Genomic DNA, 15,364 nt, shown 5'->3' on the forward strand with positions numbered 1-15,364 from the left:
GTTTTAGAAATTATATGCTACTATAAATCTCTATGTCCTGCATTGGTATAAAATTTTCTAAAATTTTTTGGCCTCATCTTCACACCATTGCTGACAGTGTAACTTTGAAGTTGCATTATACAGTTGTATATTTTAAATGTTTATTTCAGGAACTTAATAACTACCCTTAGACTTCCATTATAAGTGGATATGGAGTAAAAGAGTTTGTGATTGTTGTGTATTTAATTTGAACATCTTACATGTGATCTTACATGTTATCAACTATTATGCTTAAATCAGGGTCATATCAGTTAATATATTCATGGTAATAACTAAAATTTGGTTTTTTTTGCTGCTTCTTTTTTTATCATACGTAAGATTAAATTATGTAACGGGATAAAATAATTAGGGTCTGTTTGTGATTTTCTAGAAATATGCATTCATGGCTAGATATTACGTGATTAGTCTTCAATTAATAGTCTTCAGAGAATGCTCCTCACCTTGATGTATTTTCTTTGACGTTGGAAATGGTTGGAATTTTGCCATGATTTGAACAACTAGTCAGTCTAAGGTGAAGTAAATTATTGGAGCTTATGTTTACAAATTATTTACAACCTTGCATGTAGCTTTTTGCAAGTTAACAGAAGGTAGCGTTCTAGAGATGAATGAGCAAAGTTTTATTTTATATTATTTTGTTCTAGACTCAGCTATTAAATTTGTTTCCTGTGGCACCACAAACAAGCAAACAAACAAGCTAAGCTGTATCCCTGACTGTTACACAGAACTGAACAATGAGCTTCTCAGTGAGAAGCTTCCTCTCAGGGATTTGTTTACCAAATATGTAACTTATGACTGTAATTTAGAGCTAGTTTATTCCTAAACAATGGTTTAACTGTAAAACATCTGTATGAATTATAGAGGTTGTAAAAAAATCAGAAAAGTTAATAGAGAAACAGGACTGTTTCTCTAAAGCTGTTGAGTACTGCTTTGAGATTTTTACATCTTGTGAATTTATTACTGAAGTACAAACCCATGACTTGCTGGATCTTTCTGTACTGACATATCTGTAGTGATGGAAGCTCTATGTCCAGGCAATATCTCAAGGTCTGCAAAAACCGGCTAGTACTGTACCTGCTGTTTTGAAGTTTAGTGCCTCCTAGTGGTTATGGAGGGTATTCTTCTGAGCATAGTAACTCCTACCTCAATTGTTTTGTTTCTAAAAGACAGATTACTGCACAAAAGAGTGATGATTTGCCTTGGACAGTTTGTAACTAAGAAGAGCAAAATATGTGACATTAAATGCAATTTACTGTAAAATGCCTCTGTTATGTTTTGCCTCTGTCATGCTACACAAAATGGCATGCGTGCATAATTTCTTTTATTAGGTCTTTGTTGTCACACTGCTAAAGACGACAGATTTACTGCTTATCTCTGACCTGAGGGTTTTCACAGCTGTACGAGCTAAAACCTATTCTAATCACATTCTAATCAACACAGTTTTTCTCCTGAGAGTTTTAGATCTGGAAGTTTTCTTCTTTTCTAAACCCACTGATGTGAACATTTCTCTGTATAAACATGAGCAAATTGTGATTTTTTTTTGTTAAAATTATTAAATGAATCAAAGATATTGATAAAGTTGTTGGGACTGTTAATATTCATGTGGAGGTTTTTTTCCCCCAAAACTTTTCTTTTTACTGTCTGTTTGGTTTTGTTACATTTTGAGTGTAATAGTAATTTCACTTCATTACGTTATGGAATGCAAAAGCTCAGAGAAGTCCTCAGCAATCTTTATCTTCTTAGAGTGCTAGACTTTAAAAATAATAAAGCATGTTTCTAATATTTAATGTGCAGCCACCATAAAGCTTTAGAAGCATCATTACACCATCATTTGACAGGATTAAGTGTGATGTGGGATAAAGACCATATCTAATAAATTGCCCTAGACCCTATCAAGTGAATAAGTCAATCTGTAATTAATTTCACATTATTATTATTATTTTTTATTATTATTGCATTTCTTCATTAAATTTCTTTGAATATCCAAAAGGCAGCGCAGTGGTTAGCACTGCTGCCTCACTGCAAGAACATTCTGTGTTCGAACCTCGTGGCCGACTGCAGCCTTTCTCTGTGGAGTTTTCGTGTCTGTATGGGTTTCCTGTGGGTACTCTGGTTTCCTCCCATAGTCCAAAGACATACAGATTAGGTTAACTGGCTACTCTAGATTGCTCATTGGTGTGAATGGCTATTGGTCTCTGTTTTAACCCTATGATATAGATTAGGGGGCGGCACAGTGGTATAGTGGTTAGCGCTGTCGCCTCACAGCAAGAAGGTCCTGGGTTCGAGCCCCGGGGCCGGCGAGGGCCTTTCTGTGTGGAGTTTGCATGTTGTCCGCGTGGGTTTCCTCCGGGTGCTCCAGTTTCCCCCACAGTCCAAAGACATGCAGGTTAGGTTAACTGGTGACTCTAAATTGACCGTAGGTGTGAATGTGAGTGTGGATGGTTGTCTGTGTCTATGTGTCAGCCCTGTGATGGCCTGGCGACTTGTCCAGGGTGTGCCCTGCCTTTCGCCCGTAGTCAGCTGGGATAGGCTCCAGCTTGCCTGCGACCCTGTAGAAGGATAAAGCGGCTAGAGATAATGAGATGAGATGAGATATAGATTAGTGGCCTGCCCAGGATGTACCCCCGCCTCTTACCCAAAGTCAGCTGGAATTGACTTCAGCTTCCCTGTAACCCTGACAGATAAATGGTATAGATGATGGATGAATATGGAAAACTGAAATGAGCAGATTTTAGTATGAGTCCTCAAAAGGCGACTGTTACACAAAATGTGGCCTTCTTATCTATAAAGCTAGTGATCTCTTACATTTTTCCACATCTATATTGTCACAATGCTTACATTTTTTCTCCACTCTGAAGTGCATCAAGTATGTTTATATTGAAATATTTGTGATGTGTTTATTGATTATGGTCCTATTTTTATTACCACCATGAGAACCTAGCGATTTTGTTTCCTCTCTTACATCATAGAAAGACACAGCACAGTTACAATAGTGATCAGTCAGAGAAAGGTTTGCTGTTAGCTTCTAATAAAAGGGCAAGAGACCCTTTACACCATTTACTAGGGGGGAAGCCATAGCCTAAAGGTTAGAGAAGCAGCTTTGGGACCAAAAGGTTGCTGGTTCGATTCCCTGGACCAGCAAGAATGTCTGAACTGCCCTTCAGCAAAGTACTTAATCCCCAACTACTCATCTGGGTATATTGTATGTCACTCTGGATAAGAGCATTTGCTAAATGCCTGTAATGTAATTTTCAACAACAGCAAATTAATGAGGAATCCAACATATAACCGGTGGAGACAGCAAATGTTGGATTCAAAGTACCAGAATTTAATGCTGCTACAGTATATGACAGTTGCATTGAGTTACAGAAGAGACCCATTTTGCCTAGCTGGTGATCTATGAGTTGACAAGCTGTATGATATTAATCGAGTGTGATGGTATTAGCAGGAAAGTTAAAGCTTTGGAACCTGCTTTGAGTAGAGTGGACAGTTGGACAGACTAATGGACAAAAGCACTGCTGCATTGATGTGATGAATACAAAATAGTGATGAAACAAGTGGTAAATTCCACTGGCACCACAATCAGTAGGTAGTTGAACAACATTGTAAAGTGGGAAACAAAGTGAAAATAAACTAATTAAAGTCAAAATTCCATGTCGATGAATAAAATAAAAAATGGTTAACTCAGAATTTCATTTATAAAGTAAGTGTTGAACACCATTTTTGTTTTTCCCTGATTTTTCTCCCCAATTTTTTCACCTGCTAATTCCTACCCACTGGCTACTCTCCCCTGCCATACAACAGCTGGCAACTGGGGAAGGGGAGGGCTAACATATGCTTCCTCTGAGATATGTTAAGCCAGCCAACATCATTTTGAATTACTGCTCATGCTGCAAACTACTCACTTGGAGGAAAGCCCTAACTGACCTGTTGTGCGTACATGAGATCACAGATGCCATGATTGGCTGGTAATTACTGTGATTGACAGGTGGAGAGAAAGCATGCTATCCTTCCCAACCAGAGTGCATGGCTAATTTTGCTCTTTTGGCTTCTGGGCACAGATGGCTGTGACATCATAAGAATTCAAACTCTCAATCTCCTGACGATATGGTGAGCACTTTTCTGTTGCAACACTCAGGCGCTCCATGGAGACCACATGTTAATTATAAAGATCAATATGCACATTATTCAGGGTGTATTTTTCATTTAATTAAAGTAAAATCCCTAGGTAAAAGAAAGCAATGGGGGTCAAAAAGTTAAACACTGTGTTTACATTTGCTATCAGAGATTATATGTACCAAAGTGATAAGCTAAATATTGATTTCAAATATATATATTGAATAATTGATATACATAGAAAAAAGCTAAAATGTGCCTCTTGTTTTCACTCAAAACACAATGAATTTGTTAAGCCATTCCAAAGAAAGTGCAGCCTGTGATAAGATGCAATCATGGTTTCATGACAGGAATCACTGCTTGAACTTGCTATCTAGTCTGTATATTACATAGAGAACATGTAGGATATTAACCTAGCCCCAGGTGTAATTTTTGATCTGGAACAGTCTACACCATATTCACACAGCAGTCCAACAAATAATATCAGCTGAGGCTGCAAATCATCTACAGTATCATCCTACACCTCTTCTGGGCTGTTTTGGAAATCATTAGCCGAGTCAGCTTCAAAAACTTCATCTTCCATGGCTTCTTCAATTGGTTTCATAGTCGTGGAGGACTTGCCAAGTGGATTTTTTTCTGAAAACAAGATGCCCAATGTCAAAAAAGAAGCATTGATAATGTTTATATATTTTAGGATTTTAACTTTTATGATGATTTCAGTCACATGCAGTGACAATAAAAATTATAACAAATAAATTACATATGCATCACCATTTACCAAAAAAATCCCCTGATAAGATGGGCTGTATCCTAAAAGTTATTGTTGATTAGATCCTTACATATAGTGATTTAAGGTAACTTAAGCAGGATGGTAATATATTGTGTGTCCATTTTATCGATTAAAAAAAAAAACTTTTTTTGCTGAACAAACTGTAGTCTGATGCATCACATTTGTGAAAAACTGATAATATTGTGGCTTCCACAACAATTTGAATTATTCTATCCACATTCACTGGATATGAGCAATCGTGCGCTCTGATTGGCTACCCTACTACTAGGCTATCAGCTCATATACCATCAGTAGAGATAAACAAAATGGCAGCGCATGTTGCTGAACCAACCGAGGACGAAATAAAAACTACTCAAAAACAAAACCCCCAAAATTGTTAAGTATTTAAAAGAAACAGAAATAGCTAAATAGCTGCAGCCCCCCATATCGCTTGTTCCACACTCCAGCCCAGTCGGTGGTGGTAATGCACCTTTAAGTTGGTTTGCCAAAACACCTTAAAGGAGAAGAAGAAACACACACACACACACAAAAAAAAATATATATATATATATATATATATATATATATATATATATATGGAATAAAAGTATCTGATGGTAAGAACGTATCTTTTTTATTTTTCTACTATTATTATTATTATTATTATTATTAATGCCATTTTTCACAAATTGCTACTATAATTTTGCTGGTTTGTTTACATTCAAGCGGAAATTATTTTGTTGGACATTTTCTATCAAGTTTTTATTTAGCAAATTTACAAAAAATCAAAATGCTCCGATTCTCAAAACCCAGTGAATGTGGATAGAATAAAACAGTTATTCCACTCAATCTGGTCGTACATGGCTTATAACCAACTCTGCACTATGCACCTCGTCGGCTATCAGCGCATGTACGGCTTGATTTCATGAAATAACTTAATTATATTGTTTGGAACTTTCCTTCCTTTACTCTTCATGTATTCAGAATTTTGGATGTTTTGACAGGAGAAAAAAACTTTGTCTGGTGCTCAAATGCATTTGTCATGACTCTTCTGAAGCCTTACAATTCATACAAATGTAAAATCCCTTTACAAATTTGATAGCAATATTAAAATGTGTCAATTTTGGTTAAAATCATGCAGGTTGATCATTAACCACACATCTTATTGACAACTGGTGTATTTGTAATAACAAATTCAATGTGTAGCAATGTAACATTATAGAGTATTATGTAACACTCAGTATTCTGAAATGCAAGCAAATGTGTCTTAGATGTCTTAAATTGAAATGTCACTTTTATTCAATACAGTGCTATTTTAAAGCAGTCATCAATGGAACAAGACTGAAACAGTTTATAAGCTAAGCATTAGTTGCAATGGGTCTGTGAGAAGTTGAGTTATAGGTTTGTGGCTTGTGATGTGTGATGAAGTTAATGAGGTGAGGTCCATGACAGATGACCAAATTGGCACACGTTCAGTACACTGGGAGGCAGTTAGGAATTTTACAGGAAAATGCATCAGGTCACTTGGTTACATTGGAGCTGATCACTAGTAGATTTGGGGGTTGTGGAAGAAAATGATGGTGAGAGAAAATAAAAAGTCTTACAGCCCCATCAGGTGCGATCTGAGGTCAGAGCTAAAGGAAGGACAGGAGGAAATAATATCAGAGAAACACTGATACAATAACATGAGTCCATATGGAAGGAGAAGAGCACCAGACATTCAGCGGATAGTAATGGACAATGCTGGAGGTGGAAATCATTAGGTTTGATAAGTGAAAATGGAAATGAAATTGTGTTTCATATTTGAATAGGAAAGTGAGAAACAGAGATGAAAGTAAAAAGGAGGATATCAGATCTGGAATTGGGCATATTACAAGGCAATTGAATGCACATGTATAGTAAGTTTTGATTAAAGCTGCAGCAAGATTAGCATTAGTGCTTAAAGCTCATAAGCATGTGGTGTTAACAGGATAAGACTTACGGATTGATGAACCACCTGATCCGCCTCTTAGAATCTGATTAAGCACATCATCTGTGTCACTGGTGCTGGCCATGCTGTTTCTCATCTGCATCATGGAGAGCTGGGAACACAAACTCGGCTGCCTCTCCATCTTCTTTACAGCCTAAGAAACAGTGACATCATAGTAATAACCACTGTCAGGATGTGCATCTGTGCCATGCACATCAACAGAATCATATCAGAGTCAGTTTCATATAATCATTTTCATCACCTTCATGGTCATATTACCTTGTCACTAAGAGTGGGATCATTTAGGGAGTACAGCTTGTTAGTAATGTCCTTGCCGATGAGGTACTTGAAAACCTCATTCAGAAATGTGTCAGACTCCAGAAAGTAAGTCAGCCTCTCTCTAGACCAGCACAGGTATTTACAATTTTCCTCAGCCGTGATCGTCACCTGTCAGTAAGAAGTTACTCATCACCACCATTTTACATCTTTCCATAGCTCTGAATTCAGCAAATCTGCCAGCACAAGAACCCGTTCCCCTACATCTGTTGATGAAGGCACTGCTTTTAACCGTACTTAATTTAGATGTGGACAGAGCTTTCAATTTTAAGGGCATTACCTGGAACTTTTCTCCCCTGTTCATCTGTGTTGATCTGAACTCAGGAGAATCAATAAAGGCACTAGTGTAAATGTTGTGAAGAAAATGGCCCCGATATGACACCTTCATTCTGTAATAAAAGCACAGACTTGCGCATGAATTATAGTGACATTGTAAGAAAAATTGTGGTGATTATAGAAAGTTAAAGAAAGCAAACATGATCAATGCAAAAAAAAAGTGACTCTTAGAAGCTTAAATGTTGGAATGAAGGAAAATATTTTTTCTTCATCAAAAAGTATTCAGCTGACTGCTAGACATTTGTATAGACATTTTACTCAAGTGAAATTAGCTCTCTTTTGGGGGGGGGGGGGGGGGGGGCAAACAGAATTTAATAAATAAATGCTCCAAAACCAAAAGCACCTGCAGAAGTGTAAGATTATCTTACACAGTTATAGGTAATAAAACCGATCTCTTAAAGATAAAGTCTTAATTGATTCAAGCTATTTCATGTTCTAAGCATTGGTTTCCCACAGTGCTAGTATTCTCTAGAGCCACGTACTTCCCTTTCAGGAGAATGCTGAGGCGCTCATCCACTGAGGTCTTATCCTCGGCAGCATACACTTGGCCTTTCTTAAGGGTCTGGATGGTGCAGAACTGACCAGTGAGCCTCTGGAACAAAGCTTCACGTACATGCAGGGGTTCAAACATCCGCTTATACACTGATTTCAGCTCTCGGTCAATCTTAATCTAGGAATATATATTAAAAAAAAAAAAAAACTCATCAGCTTTCTGACTGAAGTGATTATCACTGAAAAATTACAAGCAAAAAGGCATCCAGTATCCCAGACTTTGTATCCAAAAAGCTTCATAGGAGAGAGCAATGAGGTGTGACAGAGTATGAGATGTGTATGACATCTCAGAGGTATGACCTGGTTTTATGAAACCTCAAGAGCACAGAAATTAGCCTCACTTTCCAGGTGACCCTGCAGGCTCAATATGGTGCATCACCAGAGGAGATTCATGCCTCCAATTTCAGAAGGGTCAGTGTGATTTTCTTCTAACAAATTAACCAATCACAGACATCCATCACTGTGGCTTTTTGAAGCATTATTCTAAGCATAAATAATCACTGAATTTTAAAATTATGCACTAGAATTAATCCTGATACAAATGTAATTGTAAAGCACAAGACTGTTGAAATTATGCTAAAAGACACACCTCTTCTGTTCGAACAGGAAACAACTTGCCTAGTGCTGCAAGATGACATTATTCAACTCAAATTTATTTATATAGAAGATTTTATAACAGGCGTTGTCACAATGTAGATTTACAGAGATCTGGATGTTGCTTTAAATAATGAGCAAGCCAGAGACAACAGTGGCAGTTCCTTGAGGAAAAAACTCCATGTCCATGAGATGGAATGAAGAAGAAACCTTGAGAGGACTCAGACCCATTCTCTTCTGGAGAACAACAGATAGTGTGACTTTGATCATTATAGTCATACATCAAAAAATAGAAATGTATTGAAAATATATAAGATGTTAGGTTTATGCTGATTATGAAGAGAATTCTTAAAAATAATGAAAGCCTGAGCAATTCTCTCTCTCTCTCTCTCTCTCTCTCTTTTTTTAAGATAGCACCATTAAGATTGGTCATCAAACCAGGCATTATTTTTATTCCATTGAGATCCAACATTAAGCCATTGAAGCCATTCAAGCTGCAAAATTATCAGTGTTAATTGTTTTAATAAATTAATAATAATGCATAATAAGTTTGCCTAAATGTATATTTTCAGCACACAAATGTCCTTGACATACTTGATATGTATACAACATGATCAATTGTTACAAAACATTGAGGTAAAGGACAAGAGAAAATTGTAGACCTGTGGTCAGAATCTAAATAGACAAGATATGTCATAGTAAATGCTAGCAGATAAATATGACTGTATATACACCTACAGTATAAAACTCAGGTGAATTAACTGATGATGTGGGGTCAGGGGGTTAGTAAACCAGTGAGGCAGTGAAAATTCAGTGAAATACCTTCAGTCACTTTGCATGGCAAAATAGTGAATGAAGAACCAAAGACTTTTTAATTACAGAATGTACCTCAGTAGTCAGTACTCACAGGTCTGCGTTTGTACAGCAAGTAGCATAAATGCATGGAGTTGACTATGAGAAAGACAGCATTCCAGATCATCACATCTAGTGTGCACCTGTACAGGGCAGCCCATGTCATAAACAAGCAGCAACCTATAAAATAAAATAAAAAATGTAAATTATTTTATGCTTTTTTTTTTTTTGAAAAGATGTGGCAGTTCACTTTTCAGTCTTAACAAGTGATGCAGTACAATATACTACATTTAATTCCCTAGAACTTTTTAAGTCTAAATCATTTCTGTGATGGGTTTAAATCACATCAAGCCACACAAAATGTAAATTTGCATTAATACACAGTACTATACAAAAGTCTTAGGCACTCTATTTTTCATGCAAACTTTGCTATAGATTTCTATTTTATGACTTCTACATTATCGAGTCAGTACAAAAACATTTTAGCAAATATATGTCATAGATGCTTTCCGAGTCCAAACGTTAGTTTTCCAGCACAAAATTAAATGTTACAGAAAAAATTGTATCTGAGCAGCATATTACATAAGAGACCACTTTTCAGATTAAAAAAGGAAACATAATGAAGGCTACTGGTTTTTGCTGCAAAATTAAGAAGCGAGTGTGACAAAGTGTCCAGAAGAACTGTGGCTGGTTCTGTAAGATGCTCAGTAAAACCTACAACTCATTTCCTTATAAAACTGCACTCATTGTACCTGAGACTACTTTTTTTTTTTTTAAAGTAAAGGGATATCTCACACCAAATATTGACTTTGTTATTAGCTCATCCGGCCACAGGCCAGGTCACTCGTCATCCATTGTCTGTCTGTCTGTCATCCGTCCACAATTTACAAAAAAAAAACAAAAACCACTATTCCTCCTACAGGATTGATCAGATTTCGATCAAACTCACATACAATGTTTCCCAGGTGGGTGTGCATAAAAGTTGTCAAGATGGTGGCATCACTATGATATAACAAAGTATGTATGAAAAATAGGGTGCCTAAGACACCCTACAGTACTGTGTATTAATGCAAATTTTCATTTCGTGTGGCCTGATGTGATTTAAACCCATCACAGAAATGATTAAGGCCCAATCCCAATTCTAATTTCTACCCCTCCCCCTTCCCCTTGGCCCTTCCCCTTGAAACTGAGCTACAAGGGATAGGGCTTGAAATTCAACCCTTACGTATTGGGATAGCCCTTCAACGATCGCATACGTCATCGCGTACCTCCGTCAGCGTTTACGTTAGCAAAACGCGACCAAATGCGTCATTGGCTGCGACCAGCCGCTACAGTCAGAGCCAGAAATCTCTGCTGGCAGGGTGTGATTTGTTAACTAACACCACTGAATGGGATATCTTTGGCGCTTCGTGCACCACATCCGACAGAATGAGGTGTCAGAACACTCATGTAAACAATAAAAGCGAGAATAACAGAACAAAACGTACGCAGTCAAGCAACCGAAAACAATACTCACTCCCAAAGCTTTTTAGCAGCAGCTTGGATTTCAGAAATCGCTGCTCATTCTCAGCTCGAAAGCGAATCAAGCGGCGTGTTTCCTCTGGATAACAACTTAAAACACGTAAATAATGGAGAAAATACATTTATGACAATCTTTCGCCGCGGGAACCGCCATCTTTCTGAAATCCGCATGAAATCTCGCTGAAATCCGCATGGCATTGTGGGAAATCACTCAAACCCCTTCGTTCGGAGTCAGCTCCAGGAAAATCTCCGTTTGGAGGGGTACAGAAGCCCTACCCCTTCCCCTACCCCTCCGCGTTAACTGGGATTGGGATACCCCTACCCCTTCACGTGAACGCGCAAAATGGAGGGGAAGGGCCAAGGGGTTGGTCCAAGGGGTGAAATGGGATTCGGCCTTAGACTTAAACAGTTCCAGGGAATTAATGATGATGCATGACCTGGCCTGCGGCCGGATGAGCTATTTATGATTTTATAGCCATCTTGGCTGGTATGAGCTATAGCCTCATTGAGGCTATTTTTCCCCCGTTTATTATGGCTTACTGCTGTTGATAGTATTTTTTTTAATGTTGAAACATTTCACTTCATTATTTTGAAGCCATTTGTGGTCTACAGCATTTATTTGCATGTGTCTAAGACTTTTGCACAGTACTGTATATGAAACACCTATACGGTTTAATTAACAAAGCAGGTCTGCAGTCATTTGGACCATTTTGGACAACAAAGAAAATCAACAGCAAGTTTCAAATTCTAATAAATTTATGTTACACTTAAAACAGTTTTAAAAAAGCTTTGTTGACAACTTTTCATTCAAAGTAATACAGTCTTAATTCAAGAGCTAATAATTTAATTTGCAGCACTAAAATGGTTTGTATGATTTAGTAGTAATCTGCAGTGTGTCTGGACTCTCTGTACATTGCTCTACAAATTGTTTCAAAATGAACTCCTCCCACCATGCTATCCTGCCCTCCAAAACTAATGGGACAAAATCCCACCACTGTTGTAACGAACACTATTTTTCTCAAACTTCTAATTTTGCACACGTTAACTTTTTACAGTTGAACATGTGCCTGCTAAAACACGAAAGCCTGAATACCCTGTTTTTTTCTCTAGTGTTTTGTCTTGCTTGTGCACTAATGTCTTTGCACTGTCTGTGTAATACAGTAGGTGTATTTATTATGTATATTTAATGATCCATGTTCTTTGGCTATTATAATGACCAAATGTCCCCTGAAGCTGAATAAAAGTAAATATGTCTATATCTATCAAAAATATAATGCATCTTGGGAATCCTGTTCCATTTAATATACGCTCTGCAACCTTTTTCTCTCTTTGTACATGTAATTTGTTAACGAGGGGGAAAGTAACTTCAGCAGCACACCAAAAGTAGTTTATACTGATTACATCTGTGGGGGGGGCAGCATGGTGGTGTAGTGGTTAGCGCTGTCGCCTCACAGCAAGAAGGTCCAGGTTCGAGCCCCGTGGCCAGCGAGGGCCTTTCTGTGCGGAGTTTGCATGTTCTCCCCGTGTCTGCGTGGGTTTCCTCCAGGTGCTCCGGTTTCCCCCACAGTCCAAAGACATGCAGGTTAGGTTACCTGGTGACTCTAAATTGACCGTAGGTGTGAATGTGAGTGTGAATGGTTGTCTGTGTCTACAGTATGTGTCAGCCCTGTGATGACCTGGCGACTTGTCCAGGGTGTACCCCGCCTTTCGCCCGTAGTCAGCTGGGATAGGCTCCAGCTTGCCTGCGACCCTGTAGAACAGGATAAAGCGGCTAGAGATAATGAGATGAGATGAGATGAGATGAGATGAGATGAGATGAGATGAGATGAGATGAGATGAGACATCTGTAAGGCTGCAGCAAGGGCATGTCAACAAATGATCGTGCAAGGTAGGGAAGGTGTGTGTGTGTGTGTGTGTGCGCGCCAGCAGAGTGCGCTCAAACTGACCAGTCATCAGTAGAAGTCTGAGGAGGATCATGTGCAGGCCCAAAGTGGTAGGAATGAGCAGGCCCACAACTAAACTCAGGTTTCCCAGATGGAAGAGTAGGTGATGAGTTTTCTCCCACTCCTGACAAGATGTGACATTTTCTGCCATCTCTGAGTTACCATAGCTTGGTGTCACACTTAAGTCCAGGGGGGTCATGGTCATTGTTAAATCTGGTATGGCTGACATTCTGAAGGACAACAAACTGGAGTGGAATTTATGGGAAACAAGTGAAAAAATGGCAACATTTTAGGACCACAGGTGGAAAAATTCCGCACCACAAAAAGCATGAACATTAAAGACATTCATTTTACCATAAAGAGCATTTTAGTAATGAGTCTACATGCTCAAGCTCACACACAAATAAACGTGCCTAGTATAAACCGACCAATAGACCCCCATTACTTTACTAAACTTCTTTTAGATTGGACATCTGTCAGTGCACTTGTGTGTTGGGTTTTTTTTTTTTTTTTTTTGCTATATTCAGTCTGAGGGCGGCACGGTGGTGTAGTGGTTAGCGCTGTCGCCTCACAGCAAGAAGGTCCTGGGTTCGAACCCCGGGTCCGGCGAGGGCCTTTCTGTGTGGAGTTTGCATGTTCTCCCCGTGTCCGCGTGGGTTTCCTCCGGGTGCTCCGGTTTCCCCCACAGTCCAAAGACATGCAGGTTAAGTTAACTGGTGACTCTAAATTGACCGTAGGTGTGAATGTGAGTGTGAATGGTTGTCTGTGTCTATGTGTCAGCCCTGTGATGACCTGGCGACTTGTCCAGGGTGTACCCCGCCTTTCGCCTGTAGTCAGCTGGGATAGGCTCCAGCTTGCCTGCGACCCTGTAGAAGGATAAAGCGGCTAGAGATAATGAGATGAGATGAGATATTCAGTCTGAAACCTAGTTCAGGCTTCGAGTATCCTATACAGTTAAAACTCCACTACATTTAGACAAAGCATATTTCCAGAAAATAGGTAAATCAATACAGAAACAAGAACACTACGATAACACAAAAGAGTCTCTGGGGAGCGAAAGACAGATTCCACCAGATCAACAACCTGGAGTTTCTTCCATATAATAATGCAAAAAAAAAAAAAGTTTAAAATATAATACAAAAGCTTTTAAACACTTACCGTATTCGCACTCAGTTGAGAGAAAGTATATTAATAATTGGCTGGTGATTGAAGCGGGAAAGAAGGCGCTGTGTGTGTGTGAATGCAGGAGAGCAGGGGGCTGCACAGTGTGAGTAGCGCATTCCACCCTGCTGACAGTCATCGACTAAAATGGGCAGGAAGCTCACACACTAACAAACAGCACCCGCGCCTCGTGCACGCGCACTTACACCTGAACAACTACACCGCTAGAAGGCGCTCATCAAAAGCGAACTACACACTTCATGTCGACGTTTTGACAAAAGGATGAGATTCCTGATTATCCATCCATCCATCCATTATCTGTAGCCGCTTATCCTGTCCCACAGGGTCGCAGGTGAGCTGGAGCCTGACTATGGGTGAGATGCGGGGTACACCCTGGAAAAGTCGCCAGGTAATCGCAGGGCTGACAGATTCCTGATTATTCCTGATTATGGATTATTGTCAAACGTTTGTATGGTTGTGACCATCACAACCATAAACATCCTATTCCAAATGTATCCTCCCCTCCCCCTTTGCTGTTATAATAACCTCTTCAGTTCTGGGAAGGCTTTCCACTAAGTTTTGATGTATGGTTGTGAGGAATTACTCTTTCAGCCACAAGAGCATTAGTGAGGTCAGACACTGATGTCGGGCAAGAAGTGCTTCAAACAGTTTGGGGAAAGGGTGTGATGGCCAAGTATCCACAAACCTGTGGCTATATAGTGTATCTGAACTGAGTGGGGGAAATAGTAGCCTATAGACAGGCCTTTTTTTAATTGTGTTGTTATTCTTTCTTTCTTTCTTTCTTTCTTTCTTTCTGTTTGCTTGTTTGCTTAGGACAATTTCCGAATGCTTTCTTTTTCTCGAACTTGTCACCCAGTGCATCCTTAGAAACAAACTGGTCAAACTTGAACCCTGAAGAGTTTATTTTTCTGGGGAAACCATGCGAGCTCTTACAGTATGTAGAGCACTACGGTAGAAAGTGGCGTAAACTGAAGTCTTTTTCAGAGCGAAGAACTTACACAAGGGACCTACTGAAGAACCCTTGAAGAGCCATTTCCCCCCCTAAGAGTGTAGTGTTCGGATAGATTAGGTTAGGAAGTGTGATAAAATATGTGTTAGTGTTGTGAGAGTGTTCGGTTTGAAGTGCAACAAATGAAAATCAGCACCATGGCCAGAGAC

General features: G+C 39.0%; 1 protein-coding gene across 2 annotated transcripts; it reads right to left on the minus strand.

The window, feature by feature from the left end:
* Positions 1 to 4,414: 4,414 nt before the first annotated feature.
* bves (blood vessel epicardial substance) lies at positions 4,415 to 14,271 on the minus strand. 2 transcript variants are annotated; one of them, XM_060920629.1, is made up of 9 exons: positions 14,183 to 14,271; positions 13,028 to 13,269; positions 9,616 to 9,740; positions 8,045 to 8,232; positions 7,507 to 7,615; positions 7,170 to 7,337; positions 6,903 to 7,044; positions 6,526 to 6,555; positions 4,735 to 4,788 (listed from the first exon to the last, which is right to left on the minus strand). In XM_060920629.1, the coding sequence occupies exons 2-8, from the start codon at positions 13,251 to 13,253 to the stop codon at positions 6,533 to 6,535; spliced, it is 981 nt and encodes a 326-aa protein (XP_060776612.1). In that variant the 5' UTR covers positions 13,254 to 13,269; positions 14,183 to 14,271; the 3' UTR covers positions 4,735 to 4,788; positions 6,526 to 6,532. The 2 variants fall into 2 exon arrangements, with proteins under 2 accessions (XP_060776611.1, XP_060776612.1); XM_060920628.1 differs by lacking the exon at positions 6,526 to 6,555 and having other exon boundaries at positions 4,415 to 4,788.
* Between the last annotated feature and the right edge of the window lie 1,093 nt (positions 14,272 to 15,364).

The sequence above is a fragment of the Neoarius graeffei genome, chromosome 5 (genome assembly GCF_027579695.1).
Source record: "Neoarius graeffei isolate fNeoGra1 chromosome 5, fNeoGra1.pri, whole genome shotgun sequence".
In the NCBI taxonomy this organism is placed as follows: Eukaryota; Metazoa; Chordata; class Actinopteri; order Siluriformes; family Ariidae; genus Neoarius; species Neoarius graeffei.

Bases quoted from the DNA above. Each gene is read 5' to 3' on its own strand.
- bves (XM_060920628.1), bottom strand. From the start codon at position 13,253: ATGTCAGCCATACCAGATTTAACAATGACCATGACCCCCCTGGACTTA. The intron at 7,616-8,044 runs GTACGTGGCTCT...CTTTTATTACAG, and splicing joins AGCATTCTCCTGAAAGGGAA to AATGAAGGTGTCATATCGGG. The intron at 7,045-7,169 runs GTAATATGACCA...ACTGTTTCTTAG, and splicing joins ATCCCACTCTTAGTGACAAG to GCTGTAAAGAAGATGGAGAG.